Here is a 23,103-nt window from a genome sequence, read left to right as displayed (position 1 = left end):
GACATTTCGTCTCCGAGGGCATCACAAGCCCAGTAGTCAACACTTCGGTGTTGACATTAATATCAATAATGTGGTCATTTTTATAAATTTCCTGTGAACAAAACTTTGCATTTTTCGAAAAACTAAGGCATTTCTAATCCCAAGCATAGACCTTATCCGTATTTGGCACAACTTTTTGGAATTTTGGATCCTCAATGCTCTTCAACTTTGTACTTGTTTGGCTTTATAAATATTTTGATATGAGCGTCACTGATGAGTCTTGTGTAGACGAAATGCGCGTCTGGCGTACTAAATTATAATCCTGGTACCTTTTATAACTGTTTATGCCTAGCGAAACCTCACGCTTATATGAAAATGTTACAAATACCGCTAGAATGACAATATTACGTGAGAGGAATATTGTTTAGATAAATGTAAGAACACTCAGGACAGAGAAATACATAACTAACTAATATATAGTACATTTCAACATGTAAATCGCAGAATAACAAAGGATAACTCAAAGTCATTTATCACCGTACACAAGTATTGCACAATATTGGCCAAATAATTATAAATGAGTTATACTGCAGAAGAAGGAGACATGTTTGCCATATAGTCATATTGGATTCACCATTCACATAACTAGTGATATATGTTGTGTTATAACTAAATTTGATCCGTTTTGCAGTAACATATATTTGTCATAAAATTATTGGATTCATCATGCAGTAGATGTTGACATATTTTGTCATAAAGTGATATTGGATTCATCCTGCAGTTTTTTTTCTAAATCAATCATTTATTCTAACACGATTCAACACGATGGTAATACTTAATTTGAAACGCATTCTATACTGAATTTAAGCCATATTCTTTGTTCTTAAGATGCTTTGATTTCATCTTTAAAGCGTTAATAGTGTTGTAAGAAGAAACTACTTTACAAAAAAAAATTGAATAACATTTTAGTCTTGCGAAAAGATTTCTGCTATCTGTGTGATAAAAAAAAGATCAAAAAGGATCAAAGATAGACAAAAAACAGTATTTCTATCGGATTTTGAAATAAAATGTTGGATTGAATTTCTTGTTGTCACATTCAGTTAAAAAGGATTATTTTTTTCAAAACTTGGAAATAATAATTGATCTATTTTTCAGAACTACTCTCACATTGCAAATGTATCATCTATAGACTTAAAAGAACGTTTCCACAAACGTCTCTATAAGGTCTTCACGGAAGACTCTCGTCACTTACACAGTGGGGAATATTCTAAATGAATTGAGGCTTTGAAGGAACCCATACACTCAACAATTCTCTTACAATATAGGTTTTTGAGTTCCGCATTAAAAATGTAACAAAATTTAATGTTTTCAACAAAACAAATGTTAAAATATGACTTACTACAATCACACACAGAGTTCTTGAGATATGTATGTGTCGCGTCCGTCAAACTTTCGAAGAAGTGAAATCCACATTACCTTTGTTTGAGTCATTTACACTGACGAAGGCTATTTGTTTATTCAAAATATTTGTCAACACAATTTTATATCATCATCTTCCTGTATTACCATGTTATAGTAATATCGTTGTGCTAATATTTATACTAATATATGACTAATTCTTTACGATAGATGTTTAGCTAATCTGAAATCAATTTCATCGTCATATAAAAAAGAAGATTTGGCATGATTCCGAATTAGAAAACTCTTTTCAAGAGACCAACTGACACAGACGTTAAAAGCTATAGGTCATCGTCCAATAATATCGTATAGTCAGCTATAAAAGGCCCCGAAATCACAACTGTGAAACATTTCAAACGAGAATACTAACGGACTAACAAATGAACAAAAAATGAACAAAAAAGTAAACAAATATGTAACACAGCAACAAACGACAACACTAAAGTAAAGGCTCTTGACTTGGAACAGGCACATACATACAGAATGAAGCGGGGTCAAACATGTAAGCGGGACTACCCACTTTTTAACCCGAGACAGTCGTGTAACAGTATAACGTTGAGAAAAGGCTCATCTCATCAGATGAATACAACTAGAAATACATCTAACAAAATTACAGAGTGGACGTGGGCGGGTACTTATACATCACAACAATAAAAAGACTTTAAGTACAGATATGAGAGTTCTTGCAGTAACTGACAGCTATTGTTCAAAGCAAATAACAGCTAATTAAAAAAGCCTGCATCTAAGAATAAATCATGCCTTATATAATTATCATATACTGAGTTACAACTCTAGATTCTACTGACGAGCATAAGGTACCATTAGGCCACCAATAGCTGATTATTTAGTTCAGTCGAGGTGGTCGAGAGCGACGGGCAGAGTGCAGGCGGTGGTATCTCGTTATCCCAATAGCATGAGTTCGAATCCCGGCAATGGCAACATTATTGGGCTGATATTAAGAGTAGTGATGTGATGACATTTTTTGCTATTTCTATTTCTTCCTATCTATTGTAGTTTTCAATATTATATGCAAAACGTAAAATAAAAATGGTAAAAATTGTCATTTAGAAACATTAACTTTAAAAGAGTCGACCAAACTAATTTGTTGATTTTGTATTGTAGATATTTTTTGCCATTTTTGCTATCTAAAGTTCCTCTCCATCAAGTGTAATTTTGCAAACACACACACACACAAAAAGATAAAAAAAATCTCATCATTAATGGACAATAACTCATATATATATATGGAATCACATGAAGATTGCGGCAAGGTCAAACTATTTGTGGATCTCGTCTTGTTGATTATTTATTTGTTAACATTTCTCTGTGTCGTATTATAATTTTCATGATCTAAGGCAAAAATATAAAGAAAATTCATTGAGGGCATTAACTCCTAAGAGAAGAGGTCTGACAGTTTTGACGAAAATACGGTAAAACTCCTATACGAGGTCATATTACGGTTTCATAAAAAAAAGATAATAAATGATCTCTTCATTCTGAATATTTTTGATTATACCAGATTTTCTATATCCATAGCGGTTTCATGATAAAAGATAAAACTTGCATTTTTGCCATATGCTATGTCTTAGCAATGTCGGCCATGTTGGTTGGAAGGCAGAGTCATTATATACACATATTTAATGCTAGATACTCTAGTGATATAAAATGTAGCCAGTTTTATGACCAGGTGGGATAAATATTACAAAATGCAAGCACTATAAATGGGAAATAACTGCATCAATATTATTTCTATTCAAATAAGATAAACGATATCAACTGAACTCTGAAATAATCATGAAGTGCACGGGCATTGTTTATATTTTGGAACGGGAAATTATAGGATAAGATACTTTCTTGTTTGGTTCTTATTACAAAGGTCTTTGGATAAAGCCAAAAAATTCATTTGACCCCTGTGTTCTATTTTTAGAAACTATCGCCATGTTTTTTTTAAAGTGATTAAATCCCCAAATACAATATGCAAGCTAGAAACCTTAATTAAGGAACATCCAATTAAAGTATTTAAGTATATGGCCAAATTGTTTCAGATTTATACCAGGCATATGATAGATTACCTTAGACGTATTTGGCACAACTTTTTGGAATTTTGAATCCTCAATGGTCTTCAACTTTGTACTCGTTTGGCTTTATAAATATTTTGATATGAGCGTCACTGATGAGTCTTATGTAGACGAAACGCGCGTACTAAATTATAATCCTGTTACCTTTGATAACTATTTGAAAAATCTATTTAGACTTTCATAAACAAGGTAAAAAACGTTGAAAGGGCAATAACTCTTTAAGGAGCCATTTAACTGTTTTTGTCATGTTTTCTTATTTGTAGATCTTACTTAGCTAACATTTAGTTCCATTTATACTTTCTTCTATTGCAGTATTAAAAAAAATAACCAAAAACAGTAAAATCTTATAAAAATAGACTATGTCCAACAGTAACAATACAATGGGGGTTGTCGAAATTATCTAAAAAAATCATAAATTTCATAACTGGTAGATTATGGCCCATTTAACTTTCTTTCACTCTTGCTCTAACTGCTGTAGTTTTTGAGATATGAGCAAAAAAAGGTTTTTGTCGTTGACTTATTTGTAGATCATACTTTAAGTTAGCTGAACATTTTAGACATTTACACTTTCTCTCTATATCTACTGCAATATTAAAGATAATAACAAAAATCAGTAAAATTTCAGCTAATTCGGACATCATACAATGCATGTTCCAATTGGTCTGAAATTTTTTCAGCAGATAGACCTTGATTCATTTATCACGTTCATATGATGCCACTTTTGCTTAGCTAACTTCTATAGTTTTTGAGATAAGGGCCATCATAGAGCGCTCGATTGTTCATCTTCAATGTTAGAATTTGATTTAGCATGTCTACAGCGCTAGAGTATAGATCTACAGCACTTTACTTTAGCATGTCTACAGCGCTAGAGTATAGATCTACAGCACTTTACTTTAACATGTCTACAGCGCTAGAGTATAAATTTAGTTTAAACATATTTATTTATAGTGGATTTGGAAACAAGTTTTGCAACTTATATTAATCCCTTTCCACTTTGCGGGTGCGAGTGCTGCCTTGTAGCGGCATTAGCCTACTCTTTTTCGAAATCTATAAGGGTGCCTTTAACGTGCAAGAGATATTGCTCTCTCTTAACATGTCTACAGTGCTAGAGTATATATTTACAGCACTTTACTTTAACATGTCTACAGTGCTTATCTTTAGATTTACAGTGCTGGACTGATGAGAATATAGTAGCCATGTACAGAACTAAAGTTAAGTTAAAGATGTATCCAACCGTAGCACTAATTTTCGTAGGACATATGCACAAAAATCCCATCCGTCCGGAACAAATCTTTACTTCTTTAGCTGTATGCATTTGACCTCTGCAGTTTACATTTTTAGCGCTAAACTTTAGAACTACATCCCTGGATTTGACAACTTCGAGCGCTTAAGGGCATACGATACAGTTTTGATCCTGTATTTATAAGTTCATGAAAATTTGCATATAGGCTATTTTTTACCTGATTAAATCAAATATGTAATAAAAAATATACCTTCATGTGCTACTTTTTGAGTAAAATGAGGTCGAAATTTTGTATATTTGCTCGAAATTCAGATTTGTGGTCGTAATTTCTTTTTCGAAAGAAAGACATAACTTTTTTGTTATTAAAGATAAAAACAAATTGTTTTTTGTTAAATAATCTGTAATTCCTGTTTTTTTACAAATATTTTTAAAATATATGCATTTTTTTATTCAGAAATAACTCATATTTATCAAATGTTCATGAATTGAGGAAAAAACGTAATTTTTTACTGCATGTTTATCACAATTTAAAGAAATCCTCTATTTACAGTTTTATAAAATTTGGGTCACATAATCTCCCTGCAAAATGAAACCAAATACCGTTTTGAAAAAAAGGGGTCCATGAACTCGTTTTCAAATTAAATCAGTTTGAATGATAAAAATCAGTCGAAAAATGCATCTTTTCCCGATATGTCACAGTTTGACGTCGCGAAAATAACAAATTACGTTAGCAACGTCATTACCTTCCCTGTAACTGTATCTGAAGCCCTTAAAAGAGGGACGAAAGATACCAAAGGGACAGTCAAACTAGTAAATCTAAAACAAACTGACAACGCCATGGCTAAAAATGAAAAAGACAAACAGAAAAACAATAGTACACATGACACAACATAGAAAACTAAAGAATAAACAACACGAACCCAAACAAAAACTAGGGGTGATCTCAGGTGCTCCGGAAGGGTAAGCAGATCCTGCTCCACATGCGGCACCCGTCGTGTTGCTTATGTGATTACAAATCCGGTAAATAGTCTAATTCGGTATGTCAAATTCATGAAAGGGAAGGGGATTGTAGTTACGACGTAAGGAACATATCCGATATCATTTGTGAAACGGTTATTCCATAACGGTCAACAACTCGTGATGGCGTCCGTAAAATTTACGAAGGGATGATTTCAACTTCACCATTTGGAACTCTTGGTTTAATAGCTTCCTTGTGAGCAGTAACCCTCTATCAAGAAAATCATGATAGGAAATGCAAGCACGGGAATATCGTATCAATTGGGAGATATATACCCCGTATGCAGGTGCTGCTGGAATGTTGCTACTTAGAAATGGAAAGTTCACAATTGGAAAGCTGAAATCATCTCTTTTGTCGTAAAGTTTTGTCTTCAACCGACCCTCATTGTCAATTTCTAGATGTAAGTCAAGATATGAAGCCGACTTAACTGTATCTGTAGTATCCTTTATCTCCAATTCGATGGGATAGATGCGATCCACATAGTCACCAAATTTTGAATTGTTTAATGAAAGAACGTCATCTATATAGCGGAAAGTAGAGTTAAAGGATATTGCTAACTTCTTATCTTTCTTCCTAAGAAGTTCCTGCATGAAGTCAGCTTCATAATAATAAAGAAACAAGTCAGCAAGTAGAGGGGCACAGTTTGTTCCCATTGGGATGCCGACAGTCTGTTGAAAAACACGTCCTCCGAACGTAACTTTAGATCTCCAGCGTTCGACTAAATCTACATCGCTAGATGTTGCAATTTCATCGATTAACTTTAAATATTACTGCATCTGTTTGAGACTTACATTTGTTATTTGTATGGTAAATGTTGCTTTATTTGTTCGACTTCTTTCTCATGTCTAAATAAAACAAAACATAAGAGGAATGGTACTCGACCAGGATTGCATGTACAATCTAGAGTAATTAGGGGTATAATTGCAAAGTGTGAGATTCAGGTTCTATTGAGCATCCCGAGACATGCATCTTATGTATGTTAGTGATAAAGACAAAATGATTATGTAATCCATTTATTTCTATGCTAGGTACCGAGACGTTTCGCCGCACAATAATTGTCATTCGTGGTTTAACATCTGAACCTTTGCACGACTACATGTTCACGTTTCCGAATGTCCATTAGCATTTGGTAATACTGAATATAGGCAACACTCTTATCCACGAACACTGGACCCTTCCCGCAAAATACATGACCATACATGTACAGACAGTATTAGATCAGCATGGAAAATTGGTTTAACATATGATATTTACCGGTATCCCAAGCGCTTGGATACTTTTTCCCTTGTTTGCACAGAAAATTTAATTTTCTTTTTTCTTACCACAACTGAACTTACCCACGCTGAAAACATCCTTAGTTTATGAGGGGGGGCAAGGGGTCCCCATAACAGCAAAACAGGGAATTGATTTGGTGAAAAACAGATAACAAGGAACCGAAAAGGGATAATAACAGATAACAGTAAATGAAATATGAAAATAAATCTGTCCAGGACCAATCCAGTAGATGACTCGTAGATCTTAGTATATAACTTGTGGTATGGACCTAGAAAATTATAATTTGTGTAAACAAAACGTTTCGGCCGTTGATACGGGGCGCCGAATGGGACTCTTGTGGTTTTGTACTCAAAATTCAATTTTGTACGGACAAAAGTGACTTTTGTTCAACAAAAATGAGTTCAGTTTAACAAAATTTGAATCATACTACAAATTTGAAATTTTGTCATACAAAATTATCTATCAGCGGACAAAAGTCACTTTTGTCATGACAAAATTCATTTTTGTTACACAGACTTGACTTTTGTTACCTAATTTGAATTTTGTATTTAAATTAGTTAAGTTTGGTTTCTGTGAACTAATTTGCATACAAAATCGACTTTTGTTACACAAAATTGACTTTTGTTACACAAAAATTACTTTTGTTACACAAAAATTACTTTTGTTACACAAAATTGACTTTTGTTACACAAAATTGACTTTTGTTACACAAAATTGACTTTTGTTACACAAAATTGACTTTTGTTACACAAAATTGACTTTTGTGAGACAAAATTGACTTTTGTCTCAACAAAATTAACAAAATTGAATTTTGTCTCAACAAAATTGACAAAATTGAATTTTGTCTCAACAAAATTGACAAAATTGAATTTTGTCTCAACAAAATTAACAAAATTGAATTTTGTCCCAACAAAATTGATTTTTGTCTCACGAAAGTCAATTTTGTCTCACTAAAGTCAATTTTGTCTCACGAAAGTCAATTTTTTCTCATAAAAGTCAATTTTGTTGTTACAAAATTGAATTTTGTCATCACAAAAATGAATTTTGTCGTCACAAAATTGACTTTTGTCTCAACAAAATTGACAAAATTGACTTTTGTCTCAACAAAATTGACAAAATTGACTTTTGTCTCAACAAAATTAACAAAATTGACTTTTGTCTCAAAAAAATTTACAAAATTGACTTTTGTCTCAACAAAATTGACTTTTGTCTCAACAAAAATGACAAAATTTAATTTTGTCTCAACAAAAATGACAAAATTGAATTTTGTCTCAACAAAAATGACAAAATTGAATTTTGTCTCAACAAAAATGACAAAATTGAATTTTGTCTCACAAAAGTCAATTTTGTCTCACAAAAGTCAATTTTGTCTCACAAAAGTCAATTTTGTCTCACAAAAGTTAATTTTGTTTCACAAAAGCCAATTTTGTCTCACAAAATTGAATCTTACCGTACACAATTGACTTTTGTGATTTAATTTCCATATCAGGTAACAAAAGTCAATTTTGTATGCAAATATGTTTATATTTGCATACCTTTAAGACAAAATTGACTTTTGTCATGACAAATATGAATTTTGTCTACAAAAATGAATTTTGTCATGACAAAAATGAATTTTGTCTACACAAATGAATTTTGTCATCACAAAATTGAAGTTCTCACAAAACAAGTCTGTAGCACATAGTTTTGTAAGACAAAAATGATTTTGTTATGACAGAATTGAATTTTGTACAAAACCACAAGAGTCCCATTCGGCGCCCCGTAGTTGATGCAGTTCTGCTTTGGTTGATTTTTTTCCGTAACTTGTACAATAAGTTATAGTATGCATGTTGATTTTTTTTTAAACGAAATTGCAAGGTTCTGTATTTGATATAGGGACATTTTTAACTTACTTATAAAATACAAAAATACCCAGATCAGTATAGACAGGACATGTAACTGAAACACGCATGCCAGTTATAGTTATTCTGATAATAGAAATTGACTCAAGTGACAATTCTGATAGTATAATAGAAATTGGACCTAGTGAAAATTTGGATGACACCAAGTGAAACACCAATCATGTATCTTATGTGAAATTATAGAATATGGAAAATTTGGGCACAGACAGCATTGGACAAGCTGTAGGATTTTAAAAAGGTTATTCGTCGAAAAAATTAAACTGAAGACACATCTGTATTTGCATCAATGGTTTCTGAGCTTCAATTTTCGCCATGTGAAGCAGTTAAAAAGCTTTTCAAAATATGGTGGTCATGATTTTCTTTCATGTAAATGAAAAAAGAGGGTGTTTCACTTATAATAGAAATGCTAAAAGATAAAGATGCTGTGTAATTTCAAAAGCCATAAATCAAACCCACACCACTTAGTAATGTAAAACAATTCAAAGGAGAAAACTAACTGCCCAATTTATCCACAAAATAGTGAACGAGAAACTTAGTAAAACAGTAACAAACTACAACCACTGAATCCAGACTCCTCACTTGGAAATAGGCACATACAGAATGTGACTGCGTCAACTTTAACATGCTAGTTGGTGTCCAATCCTCCCCTAATCAGGGACAGTGGTGTAATAGTATAACATAATCCATACTATAAGTTATTGTACAAGTAATAAGTGAATTATTATTTGTACAAAATGCTACATGTTCACAGACAATGGAATTTATTACAAAGGATGATAATAATATATACTGGAATGGTCCTGGGTCCAATTGATTTTATATGTTTATGTGATGTATGTTACTGAAATTCTTCTGCAAATACAGGGCCGCCGGATATCACCAGTAGAAAGACCCCAATAGATAAACATTGCAAGAAGATGTGGTAAGCGTGCCAATGAGACTATTATCCATTTAAACCTCAATTTTCAATTATCTTCAATTTCTACGGAAGATTGGCTGTCAAAATGCTAACATTCAAATTTTCAATAACAGTTAACAGCAAATAGATTCTCACAATAACAGATAACAAAATAGAAAATAGTCCTATAACAGCTAACAAAGAATTAGACAATAACAGCTAACAGTAAATATATTTTAAGAATAACAGATAACAAAGAATTAAAATGCCCCATAACAGCATAACAGTTAAACCCCTTGCCCCCCCTCGTTTATGTTACGTTGCTTTTTTTTATACGCATGGTTGGTAAAATAGGTGGCACTACAAATTCATCTAAAACAAGACAAGTCAAGCTCAGTAGTGTTAAGTATGTGGTACATAAAACAGAAAATTTAATATCCAGCGCAAACAATGAAATTGTGTTTATCCAAATCTTGTTCTCAAGCGCCTGTAGTACTTATGTGTTACTTCGTAGTTGAACTAGTATATCCCAACGAAATACTACCTAGTCTGTGGCGGATCCAGAATTTTTTCATTAGGGCCGGCTCGATCACTGGCTGCAAAAAATGGGACCGGGCCACCTGGATCCCTCTTTATCCATATCTGTTAGGGAACGACTGGACCATTTAACTTTAAAGGGGTAGGTATATGGTTTTGTGACCCTCTATCTTAATAAAAGAAAAGTTGTTGTAAAACAGATGATGACAAAAATATTCTGAATCCTGATTTCCCCAATAACTTTTAATGTTAAATTAAAAAAAAAATTAAATTGATAGTGAGAAAAAAATATGACACACATAACCTGCAGGCTGGCCCTCCTTGAAGTTAATTATTTGCACCCTTAGTGGCCGTGACAACTGCAGGGGTTTATCTCGGATTTTGAAAACCCCGGACCCAACGTCAAATTTTGAAACACGACCGTTCCGTAACCCAAACCACCTCAGAACTTTGTGCTGGCTCGCCTGTTTAAACTTGATCAAAATAGTGTCAGATGAATGCAACATAAAAACACCAATTAAGGACCAAGAGTTAGACTGTTCTCGTTTGTGTCTCATATTTTTACTAACGTACTGTGTTTATATATATATTTATTTATTATTTAAACTTTGATTGACAGCGAAATATTTTTAAAACGCCTTGTGTAGATCAACTCCAGCAAACTCTACTTTTGTAAACAAAATTTTTATATGCCAATAGCAACCACAAATATTTTTTTTTAATAATATCTTTCTCATGTCCAATAAATCCACTAATTAAGACTTAATTTATCAGCGATAGAAAATTTTAATATTATTTAGCGACCTGTGCTATTGATTTTTGTGCTATTTTTACGTTTGACCTTTGACGCGGGAGTTGAACAGAACAGCCCATTGTTGTAGATTTTAACGTCGTCGGTAAATGCACACAACGTGCAAGTGGATTTAAGATATTTTCAGTTTAATCATGAATTACGTTGGGGAAAGATGTTCGGATTTACCAACATGATTTTGTTTTGTGTTTTTATATTTTTAGTCGTTCACAATTCACAGTCTCTTGGTAAGTAGTGTTAAATATCTTATGTTATGAATACAATACTGAATACACATAATTCTGTTGGCTCTAGTGTATTTAATCGAACTTGTATGTTTATAAATACGTTTTGAATGGACCTTTTGTCGTCTGTTTGTCGTTTAGGTATTAATAATTCAGTCTTTTGATTAAATAATATAATATATAAACTGCAAACTGATTTAACTAGATTATTAGATGAATTACACACTTTCTTCTTTGAAGTTGACATTTTCACGTGCAATACACTTTCATCTCACGCGGTGTAAGTTACAGTAGCTGAGCCGTCTGGCAAAGCTTACAAAGATAATTCAATAAAAGAATATATAAATTATTTCAACTTTATCTTTGTTTTCAGCATTTTCCTGCTGTGATACAGTGAAAGAGGAGGGATGCAAACGCGCATGCAAGCAGGTAAATGTTTTGATGCATTCAATATATCAAGAGGAACTTTTGTTTTCATAGTAACAGCTTCATGTACAAAACTTCAAGCTTGATTTTAATTTGATAAACATAAATGAAGGTTTTATAAATTTATATATATGTGTGTTATTACGCTATGAATGGAGAAACTTTTAAAATTTTGTCACATATTTGGTGATGTTATCAGTTGTGTTAGAATTTAAGAAAAACTGAATTTATACATGATTTCTACACTTTTATGTATTTTTTATTGCTGTTCATATGCATATGCCAAACCATATAAAAATTAATTTAAATGGAGCATTAAAAATTTAATGTTGTTTTAAGATTTGCCAAATATAAAGAGCACCAATAAATCAATTAAAAATTTACATAAATTGTAAAAAAAAAATGAGAGTAAATTGAAGGATGCATTTTTCTTGGTTGAAGATTAAAATATAAATAATTTTTTAGAAATTTTACAGTTTTCAATTTGAATATTTATTCTTTTTTGAGATTTAGAACAAATAGTTTATTACCACAATAAGTATTTTTGTCCTATCACTGTTATAATGGCAAAAGACTACACTTCTAACAATTGACAAAAATATCAGTATAGGTCATTATTGTCAGAATTAAAAGGATTATTTTTTTTCAAGTAAATATACATAGTCCAAGGAAAGGTGTATCCAGGTTGGGTACACACACAATTTCTCATTCAGATAATTGATTTAGGAAATCTGTGCATCAAAATTTGAGATATGAGATGAGAAAGGTTTGACAACTTTTGTGTTTTTTTTCTACTGTATTAAATTGAAAAGTGATGCATTAAAAGAATTAAAATAATTTTCTTTCTTACAAGTTGATAAAAACTAAAGATTATGCTTGACACTAGTAAGGCAATAGGATAATAGCTTGGCATTTTCATAATCTTTTGCATATGCACCTTAGGCATAATGCATTTTGTAATAGACTTGATCAAATCTTTAATGTACAACAGCTTATCGAAGACAGTAAAATTGTATGTCATAATTCGCCGAAAGCTTAACATAATAAAGTAAAAAATGATAGATATAAAAGACCATTTGAGATTGTGAAATTGATTCATTGCCAAAAATTCTTATTGTTTTATTAAATATGAATATAGTTTTTTCCATTAGCATGAGTTTTGATTTAATAAGTTGTTTCCTTATCTGTTGATATGACAGAAAGATGAATTACAATTGGTTTTCATCCATGTGTTGATCAGTTCTGCAATCTCATTCAAAAATATTTCTATTTTCTTCATGTTTATAGTAGCAATTTGAAGATCAAATGTGCATCTAATTTTGTTTTATGCTTGCATTTAGGATTGACTTCTGGTTAATATATAAAACAATAAATGAGTTACAGTACTGTATAATGACAAAACAATATATATTTCAACTCACAAACATAAACATGGGGCAGAGATAAACCTGCCTAAAATGATGAAATTTGTAGAAACAAAGAAAACAATTCATACTCATTAGGCGGTTTAAGAGTTTGTAAGCCAGAGAATATATATATATATATATATATATATTTAGAAAAAGGATTTTTTTGGGCCAATAAAGCTATTGTGTAAGTCAGAAGATTTGCAGATTGCAAGTTGTATTGTTCAGTGAAAATCTAATCTAAATATTTATTAGATAAATTGTTATGTCGAACTCTCTAAAAGAAAATGAAAATAAATCTCAATTTTCTCTACATTAAAAACACCCAAGTATCAAATTCAACTATTACATATTCAGATACCATAAAATTTCAATAAATTTTAAAATCTCATAAATAATTTGATTCAGTACAGATATGGTTTAAAGCAGTTCCTATCATTTACCTTTTCAGTGATTTAATTTGAATTTCTATTTTGTAAAATTGTTTTAAGCCATTTATTCGTACACTGCCTTTTTCAGCTTCGATGAATACTTAAGGCTATCTAAGTCAGCCCATCTTTACCTTTAGAGTCGAAAAGCCATCAAAAACTGATTTGTTGGGTTGAAAGTTGTGTTACTATTCTGTAATAAACACGCCCCTGAAATACCTCGATGATTGCTCGCTGTAAGTCATTTGCTTCATTTCCATATCTTTAGTTGTAGTGAGAGAACAACAATGGAAAAATCTTTCAACTGAGTTTTTCTTTGTGAGATTAAATTATTGTGTACAAACTGGGAGCATTTGTTACATAGTTAGATGTTAAAATCTCTCAAGCTGTCAGATCATAGAGACAAAGAATAGAAAAATCTGTAGTTAATCTTAATTCACTTTGTTGTACAAATGAGGAAAATTTTCTAATCAATAAAATTCATTTATTTCTTGCCCGAATCACGTTTTTCAGTTTTAAATTTTATAAAGAAACTTGACAACTTATTCTGAACTAATTTAGTAAGATAAATGCGTTTGTCTGAGGCCCTTTTCTTGTTATTATATACATGTATATATATATATGTTATAAATTCTACAAAATTTTGCAATGTTTACTGTACCACTGTAATTTTCTGAGGATTGTCAATTCCTTATATATATCTGGGGAACTTCCGTAAGCCAGAATTTTCTGAATTCACAGTAAAAAAACCTGTTGTTTTACATTTGCAAGGTTGCTTTCAACATTACGAAAAATATCAGTACATGTATATGTAGTTTAAAAAATGTTAACTCTAACTTCTGAAATTTTAAACATTGCAATATTCAGATGCATGTTCTTTGTACAGGTTGAGTGTGTTATTTTAATGTTTTCCATGGTTTTAAGAGTGACATGTCGTTGACATTTATAATGGTCTTGAAATTTTTCTGCTGCATACATTTGTACATCATAGTACATGTAGCTACATACTTGAATAAAGGACAGATCTTTTCTTTGGTGGCCTGTTTAGTAGGAATATTATGTCTTTGAAAAGTTCATGTTTTTTTTTTGTCTTTCCCCTAAACAAGGATTATCCTGATGCAGTTATAGATTGAATTTTGCTCTTTTTCCAAAACTGAATAATGAGTCCTCTTAAATAAGATGAAAGTTCTTTCATAATTGGGACTTATATAACTTATACATTTAAGTTTTGTTATTAACTGTTTGGTAGTTATTTAAGTTGGGCGTCTTTAAAAGATTAAATCTTGAATTAATTTTAGCCTGAGGAAACTTGCAAGTTAATTTCCATGTAAATTTATCAAGTACATAAATATGAAAAGTTTTTAAGGTAGCACAGTAAATATTACCTTATGACATTTTGATGTAGGCATTTGACATTATTAATGAGGAACTTGACATCATAATGTTGAAAACATATAAATATAAACTTTTATCTGAATCTGATTTATTAATTGTACTACTTGCGGACATATTTATTACTAAGAAATTATAGCAGAAAAATAAAATTCCTTATTGGTTTATCATCACATTATAGAAGACAACAGAACTTTTGGAACCAGGAACCAGTATGGGTACCAGTATGGGTGCATTTAAACATGATCAGGGAGTTCTCAACTAGTTTATCTCTAACTGGGATGGGAGCATACATGTAACTCAGCAGAAAAATCTTGGGGTTTAAGTCTTCACAAGCCTTTGAGATGGACATATTAAGAAATCAACACCACTTTGCTCATTTGAATATTATACTAATGAAATTGGACACAGGTCATGGAAATTATATTAAAATGATAGGGATTTTTTGATAAAAATGTCTATTTTAACTTTAATTTAAGTGATAGACAGGTTGCCGGGGCAGAAAATAAATATATACAACAATATACACCATTTAACTGAAACATTATAACTGTCGTTGCAAAGATCTAGGTTTCGTGAGCTATTTTGAAAATCAAAGCAAGAGGCTTTTACATTGCAGTATAAAATACAGGCTAAAATGGCTGAATGTCAAATTTGCAAACTTTGTGTTGAATAGTGGCTAACAAGGTCATTAGAAAAACAAGTTGCCGAGGTGAAACTTGAAACTTGGATGTCCAAAGAATTAAACAAGTTTAAACCTTGTATGTGTTGTCATTGAACTCTAGGTTCCCACGTAATGTTAAAATGCCAATATTTTAAGAAGAATAAACTCATGAGAACACAAAAAATTCACTTAATTCACGTTCATTGTTTTGATTATGACCACCTGACAACTTTACAGAAATATCAGAGTTATTTTAAACAAGGACTCTGTGACGGGCAACTTATAATATCCGTGTTTTAAAGATTTTAACGATATCAAGCCAATCTAGTTCAAACTATAATCACGTGTTACAATTCTGATTTACATATTATGAATATTAATGAGCAAAAGCACTACTGATTTCTGGCTATGACTAGTGGAGAAACTAAAGCAAAAAATGTCATTCTTTTCCTTACAGCCGATTCTACCTCTCCCTATACACTCAATGCAATCAGCTGTAAGGTTTACCAAATTGTTCTTCCAGTTAGTATTTTACCAAACTTTTGGTATCATAAGTGTTACAGAATAGAATTGTGTGTGAGTTCTAACAATTCATTTTGTTTAGATAAGTAAACAAAAGTATTCGTCAAGCCAAGCCACTGTTGTTCTACCACATGTTGATACCAGGTTCATGCAAATCTTTGTTTTAATCTCCAGTCTTTGTATTGGTTCAATTTAAATGATCCAAGCTGAAAATACACACACACACACTCTTGTACAGATGGTATTATAAGAATAATTATTTGTTTTCCCAGGAAAATATATTTCATTTCAGGATATCATTAATCATTTTTTCCCAATAGTTATTAAAAAATCCAATTGGGCTGTGAATGTTTTGACTTCTCATGACATTTCACTATTGACAGACCTAAAATAAAGCCTAGGATTAAATTGTCATAGTATTATAGAAAAATATGGCAAATTTATCATCCTATAATTGGTATTTTGTATTGATATAATGATAGGGGTACATAATCTTATTGCTGACAGGAATTTAGACCATAGAATATATTGCATAAGTCAAAATCAATTCTGGGCAATTTATTGTGTTATCTGTTTGTTTGCAGAACAGCACTGTTTGAAACGATACTGGAAATTTCGAAATATTTGCTTAAAAAAATCTTAAATTGTTGTCTATTCTTCAGAAATGAAAACATTTCTTATAATGCTCCTAAATCTAAATTTCTTGTGCTTTTGGCACTTTGTTAGTCTTTTTGTGTTGATAGGAAATGGAATTTCTAAAAAAAAGTTTTATTAATCTTTTTTGTAAGACTTTAGATGTTTATCAAATGATCATCTAGAGTGGGGTGCTCATTTTCGCCACATCTTTCCATGTTTTTTTCAGTTTATGTTCATGTCTTTATGTTTTTGAAGTATACTGATATTTTTATATGAAGATAACTCCAAATGCAAAATATTCTTAACTTGAAAACGGGTTTGTATTGAGTAAAATCATCTGAAAAGTTGGGTTAAAGGGTGTTTGAAATTTCCTAAGTTTTTGTCAACAGGGGACACATATTCGCTGTATTTACATATCCATTTAAAACCAAATAACTGCAGCTTTAAACAATATTTATCAAATAAATTTCATTATAGACAATTAGCAGACATTTGAAAGGTGTAAAAAAATGAAATTTAGGGCAATCAGTCAAAGAATGACTAAGGAATGCTTCTTTGAAATTGTTTTTGTCATTCAGGAAATTGGTTGAAAGTCGTTGTCCAATTTTAGGTCCTTTGCCGTAAGTGCCGAAATTAAGTCTCATTTTCAAAAATAATCATTTTTGTTATAAAAATACAATTTAACGGCATATTTCTTTCATTTCAACCATCCTTTGAAGTTTTTACACCTCAAAATCATAAATTGGCGAAATTGTGTCCACGGCGAATATGAGCGCCCCACTCTATATGGTTTTTCCACTTTCAGTATCATGCGGAATTCTACATAGTTTGTAATTGATTTCGACAAAATACTCTGAAGATGAAGATAGTTTTCTTTGTAAAATGGTGTTAAATTCCAAATGATGGATAAATTTTCAAATTCCCTGCTCTTAATACTGTTGACAATTGTTGTGTTACACATGAAGTGATTAAATTTTCATGACTAAAGTGGCTCAATTTTCACGAGGGTTTTGTCAGTTAAATTTTCATCAGGGTCTCCCTGTTAATACTGTCACCTTACATGCCTAATTTTCAATGATGAGGTTAACGGTTTCCCTGTTAATATTGTCAACTATTATAGGTTGGTTAAATCTTCATCAGGGTTTCCCTGTTAATGCTGTCCCTGATATTTAGTTAGTTAATTATAAATTTTAGTGGGTGGTTTTACTGTTAATACTGTCACCTGATACACGTAGGTCAGTTAAATTCCCATAAGGTTTTCCATGTTAATACTGTCACCTGACTCAGGTGGGTTAAATTTTCATGAGGATTTCTCTGTTATGTATTGCCTATTGATAGATTGATTTCACTCCAGTCCTTAACACACAGAAGAGAATTATGGGAGGCAATGAAACAGCAATCCAACAATGAAGACATGAAGACCTGAAGAGTGTATGGATTTGAGTCTGTTTATTGTTATTTGTAGGGTGATGATGAGTGTTGTTTAATTACTTCATTGAAAATTTTCCCATTTTCCTCTTCTCCAAGACAATTAATAGACATGTTGTTCTGAATTTTTTTATTACAGTTTTATTTACAGTGATCTTTTAATACACATAAAGAACAAATTAACACCAGTGTTTTGGCATGTGTATAATATATATCTCGCATTACCAGTAAAATTGGACATTCATTTGCTAAGTACTGGGTGAATTATAAAAGCACTTTTAAGGGATATAAATGTTGCATATTTTTTACCCACAGTATAATAAATTTAACTCAACAAGCAGAAATTTAGCTGTAGAACCAAGATTAGCTCTTACGCCAAACTAAAAGTATGTGTGTTTACTGTCACATGCTTGGGGAAAAAACCAGGGAAGGTAGGTAGGGATTTAAAAAAAAATCTTTTTAACATTGAGTCTAAGGGAGCTTATAGGTCCTTCTGTTATTTTTTGTGACTATTTGTGGACCATGTTGTCAGCAGCTAGCAAAAAGTAACCACTTCTACACAACATGTAATTTGACCACAGTAGATTATCAGGAGTATATATATACAGTGTAGATTTACATTCTGATAGGTCACAGATGGTTGGGAGAATATAGACTTGATAGCACCTGGATTATACTTACTATATAACCCAGGTGTTGCTTTAATACTGTAAAAATGAGTTGTGTCAGTTTGAGTGTGTGCCATATGGCCTGCCAGAAATCTGATGTTTATGTTGAAATGAATGATTGTCAGTTCAGTTATTTAATACTTTATATACAGTGAAATGTAGTAGTTTGTGAGTGGAGTGACAAATACAGCAGTGTATCAGTGAAAGAGAGAGGTCGAAAAAGGAATTTAGATAGAAAAAGGCAAATATGTTGTATTCATCATTAACGATGAATAACCATATAATGCAACATATGTTAAAGAAGATTATGAAATATTGCAAACAATACATTTGTGATGATAAGCAATTTTGTTGAGAAAAATAAGTCCCTACCACCTCATAAATAATGAGTATGGTATCAGGTGTGACTTTTGTGAAGTTAATATTTCAATAAACTGACAGTGGGTACTGATATTACATCTCTAGAGTATTCAATAATCTTAGACAGGACATCAAATTTCAACATTATTGCCATAATCATTTTAGATAATATCATAAATTTCATTAGGTATACTTTCTATTTTTAATATGTGAAAAAAACAGTAATGCAGAATTATTAGCATACAAAATTTATGTTAAATGATTATGGATTAAATTACCTAATAATAAAATTTGCATTGAACCTAAATTTTGTGAGGTATGACTCCAGCTTCTTGAGATTGTTTTGTGGGGAGTTATCACATTACTTGATTTATGTTTAGAATTGGTTTATGGGGATCATGTGATCTTGGGTTTATGTCCCAGGTGTGAAAAATAGGTGTTTAGTAACAAAGGGGACTCACATGATATAACTTACTAATCTGATCTCATATGGGAAAGAACTTAGAGGGACAGGATCTATGTAGCTGAATCTAACTGTATACACATGGCCAAAAAATGTATTGCTAACTTTCTTTTATGTAATGCACATAAATCCAGAGTTGGGCTCTAATTGATACAATTTCAAGGTGCACTCTTATGAAATTTATAGTTTTGTGTGGGTAACACTGCAATGCTCAGAGCTTCTATGAAATGTTGATAACAATTGTCTTTTCATAATGTAGCAAACACAGTCTTTTTGAACCATTTTCATCATTCACTGGTTCTGTAACTTAATCTTAAAAATTTACAAAAATGCCTTTAGGAATATAAGATTTCTTAATATAAAATATCTAATTAATCCATAGCATCAATCAATTGGCTTTTGGCTGATCGATCAACCTATGAAGATGGCTTTTTACTAAGAAAATAGAATTTCAGTCCCCTGCAGACTCTGTAGAAATTAATAAGTTGGAGATAATGTGATCTTTTGATTACAATCTACCAATACAATTATTATCCTAGAAATAACTTTCATGATTTATATAATTGTTAAAAAAACCAGCAGCTGAATAGCAAAGTAAAAGATTGCAGTGCAGTCATATTGTTTTTGTTAGATAATCTTAAATACATAACAAAATGTACTACTACATGTGGTTCATTAGTTTGTATCATAATAAATCACAAAAATTAACTTTTTGAAACAATTTGACTTGAATATAATTTTCCATGTTTTCCCCCTCATTTTATAATTTAAAAATTTTCCATCAAATTATCTGGAGGCACTTGTATTTTAAAATGCACAACAGATGTACATTTTATTTCTGTCTGCAGGGTCTTGAATAATCTGTAGCATTTTGAATTAATAGACTGCAGTTCAGTCATGTACTTTATAATTTTAAATGTGACTCTGCTAACTTTTTTTTTACAGGAACTGTCAAGTAATAATAATTTTCTATGACTCAGTATTGTCAACATGTGTATGTGTATTACATGACCTGTGCAAGGGATATGACATGTAGGGGCCATACTGTCTGTTTAATATTTTGTGTCATGTATGAACTTTCTCTCTGACTGTTCTTAAAATAAATATGTCAACAGAAACAAACCAAATCCATTGTACTAAGGTATCAAACAGATAGTGTTTTATTTGTGGACATCAGAACTGGATCATGAGACACTTAGAGATTTCAAGTCAGTTTTCCATAGCCAAATATAGATTCCATGATTTATTTCAATGTATGAGTCTGCATCATTTTTTTTATCATCTTTCTGAGACCTACTGAAAAATTAGTGGATTATACCAAGGGGACATAAAGAACTAAGAGTTGAAGAAAAACTGACTTTTGTTATTTCAAAGGCACAGTTCCAAATGAACCCCACCAAAACATAACATTTATTAATCAAAACAGCTCATATTATTTGTACGTTTCTCAGTACCACTTTGTGGCTTTTGTATGGGGTAGGAAAATTATCTTATAGTCAATCAAATTCATAATTTCCACAAATTATAAGGATAATATGAGTAGAAAAAGTTGAAATTTTTATTTCGTTTTGCTATAAAGTGTATCCTTGCCTGAATCATGGACTTTGTAAAGACTAGCACAGGGATGTTCCATTTAAGTAATTCACTGTGGCAGGGGGAAATGTCATTTTGTAAGACATTTATTTCTTACGGAAGTGTTAAGAATAAAAAGTACCAAAGTATTTGTATGGAGGATTTAACACTCGAATCCTCTTTTGATTTACATATTTGGACATATTAAAATAACATTTGCCAATGTCACCCTATGACATCCAAATTTTGGGATGTGTTTTATGTTGCTAGCTTGCAATTTTCATCCATTACTGGTATTTGTTTAATGAATAAATTATGCTTTGACAGTAATCTGATTTATGTTAAATTGACAATATCCCAAACAATGCCTATGAATGCCATGATTAAACTTACAAAAATGGCATGTAATCGCCCAAAACATTACCAATCATCATGGTAGTTATGTATTAGATATTTTCACTCAGATTAATTCAAAATGTCAGTATGAAGTCAGTTTTGCAAAGTAGGTTTAATACATAGAAGATCAAATGTGGTGTGATATGACAGGGGTATTCAGGGGTTATAAAAACATGCTGACCTAAGCTATTATTCATGAATTATCACTTCCTTTGATCTTTGGAAAATGATTCACCTTCTTTCAGTTATTGTTTCTTTATCTTATGTTTTTCTTTGATTTTCCTGTCAGACCATTTGTCTGTTAAAATTTGTCTAAACCTCTCTTCAACAGAATAAAAATTTGATTTTAGAGTATTTTGAAGATGTATTAAAATAAATTATACAAAATGACATGACATATGAAATCTTTTTCATTTTCTCATGGTTTGCATCCTGTGGACTGAATATAGAAACTTTCATTTTTTCCCTGAGAAAAATTTATAACTTTTTTTTGATAAATACAGATGTGCTGTTCAGATATTAATGGAATGAATGAAATGTTTGAAATTAACAAAAATAAATAGGAATGTATATATCTACTATATATTGATTCAAGAAAAAAAACCTATTCTGGTTAGGGGAAAGAAAGTTATATACAGGTTTACCATTACAGATCATCAGTAGGAAAGTTAATTAACTCAATTGTTTTTCAAATGACCACATGGTCCACTTTGTCCAGAGTAATATGTGGGCTACAAGATAGTCTAATTCAGTTTGACTGTCCACATGAGCTCAATACATTAAAGTCTTAATACACGCTATACTTAGAGACATATTATTGACCAGTGTTATATTTTCTATTTCAGATGGTAATAACAGGCAATCAGATTGAACAGATAGAGCAGATTATTAAGACATCTAAACAGTGTAGATCAGATCAGGTATGTTACAGTATACATGAAGTACTAAATGTCTAAGCCTATACAAGCAGGTTTCATATGATTTACATTATTGAAACCTTATACATTTGGCTAGAACCTTTTTAGTCTAAACAAAAACACACACACACACAGACAAATGAAAGATTGAAAATACCAAAAGCTTATAGAATAATTTGTCATTGTTTTATAAGAGTTATTCCCCTTTAAGGGGAGTAATGGTATGATAAGTTGCAGTTCATCAGAAAGGCTACTCAACCGTCCTCCATGACATTACTCAAGACACTGAGCCAACTTGTCTTGGCTTTGGACTAGTCTGTGATTGAACCAAAACTTTCTGCACTTAGAGCTAGCAATCTACACTAAGACTCCCAAGACACACTGTATATTGCAGTAAGGAACA

The 23,103-nt window shown here is 31.4% G+C and overlaps 1 protein-coding gene across 1 annotated transcript in view; it reads left to right on the top strand.

Annotated features, from left to right (window-relative positions):
• The first annotated feature begins 11,232 nt into the window (after window positions 1-11,232).
• Window positions 11,233-23,103, top strand: part of LOC134706729 (reversion-inducing cysteine-rich protein with Kazal motifs-like) — a 56,119-nt gene continuing 44,248 nt past the window's right edge. Inside the window, exons 1-3 of the mRNA XM_063565926.1 lie at window positions 11,233-11,425; window positions 11,796-11,851; window positions 22,629-22,703. Of these exons, the coding sequence (XP_063421996.1) occupies window positions 11,353-11,425; window positions 11,796-11,851; window positions 22,629-22,703 (204 nt within the window). The 5' untranslated portion in view covers window positions 11,233-11,352. The remainder of the gene's footprint in view (window positions 11,426-11,795; window positions 11,852-22,628; window positions 22,704-23,103) is intronic.

The sequence above is a fragment of the Mytilus trossulus genome, chromosome 2, assembly GCF_036588685.1.
Source record: "Mytilus trossulus isolate FHL-02 chromosome 2, PNRI_Mtr1.1.1.hap1, whole genome shotgun sequence".
NCBI lineage: Eukaryota > Metazoa > Mollusca > Bivalvia > Mytilida > Mytilidae > Mytilus > Mytilus trossulus.
This window is presented reverse-complemented; position numbering and strand designations above follow the sequence as displayed.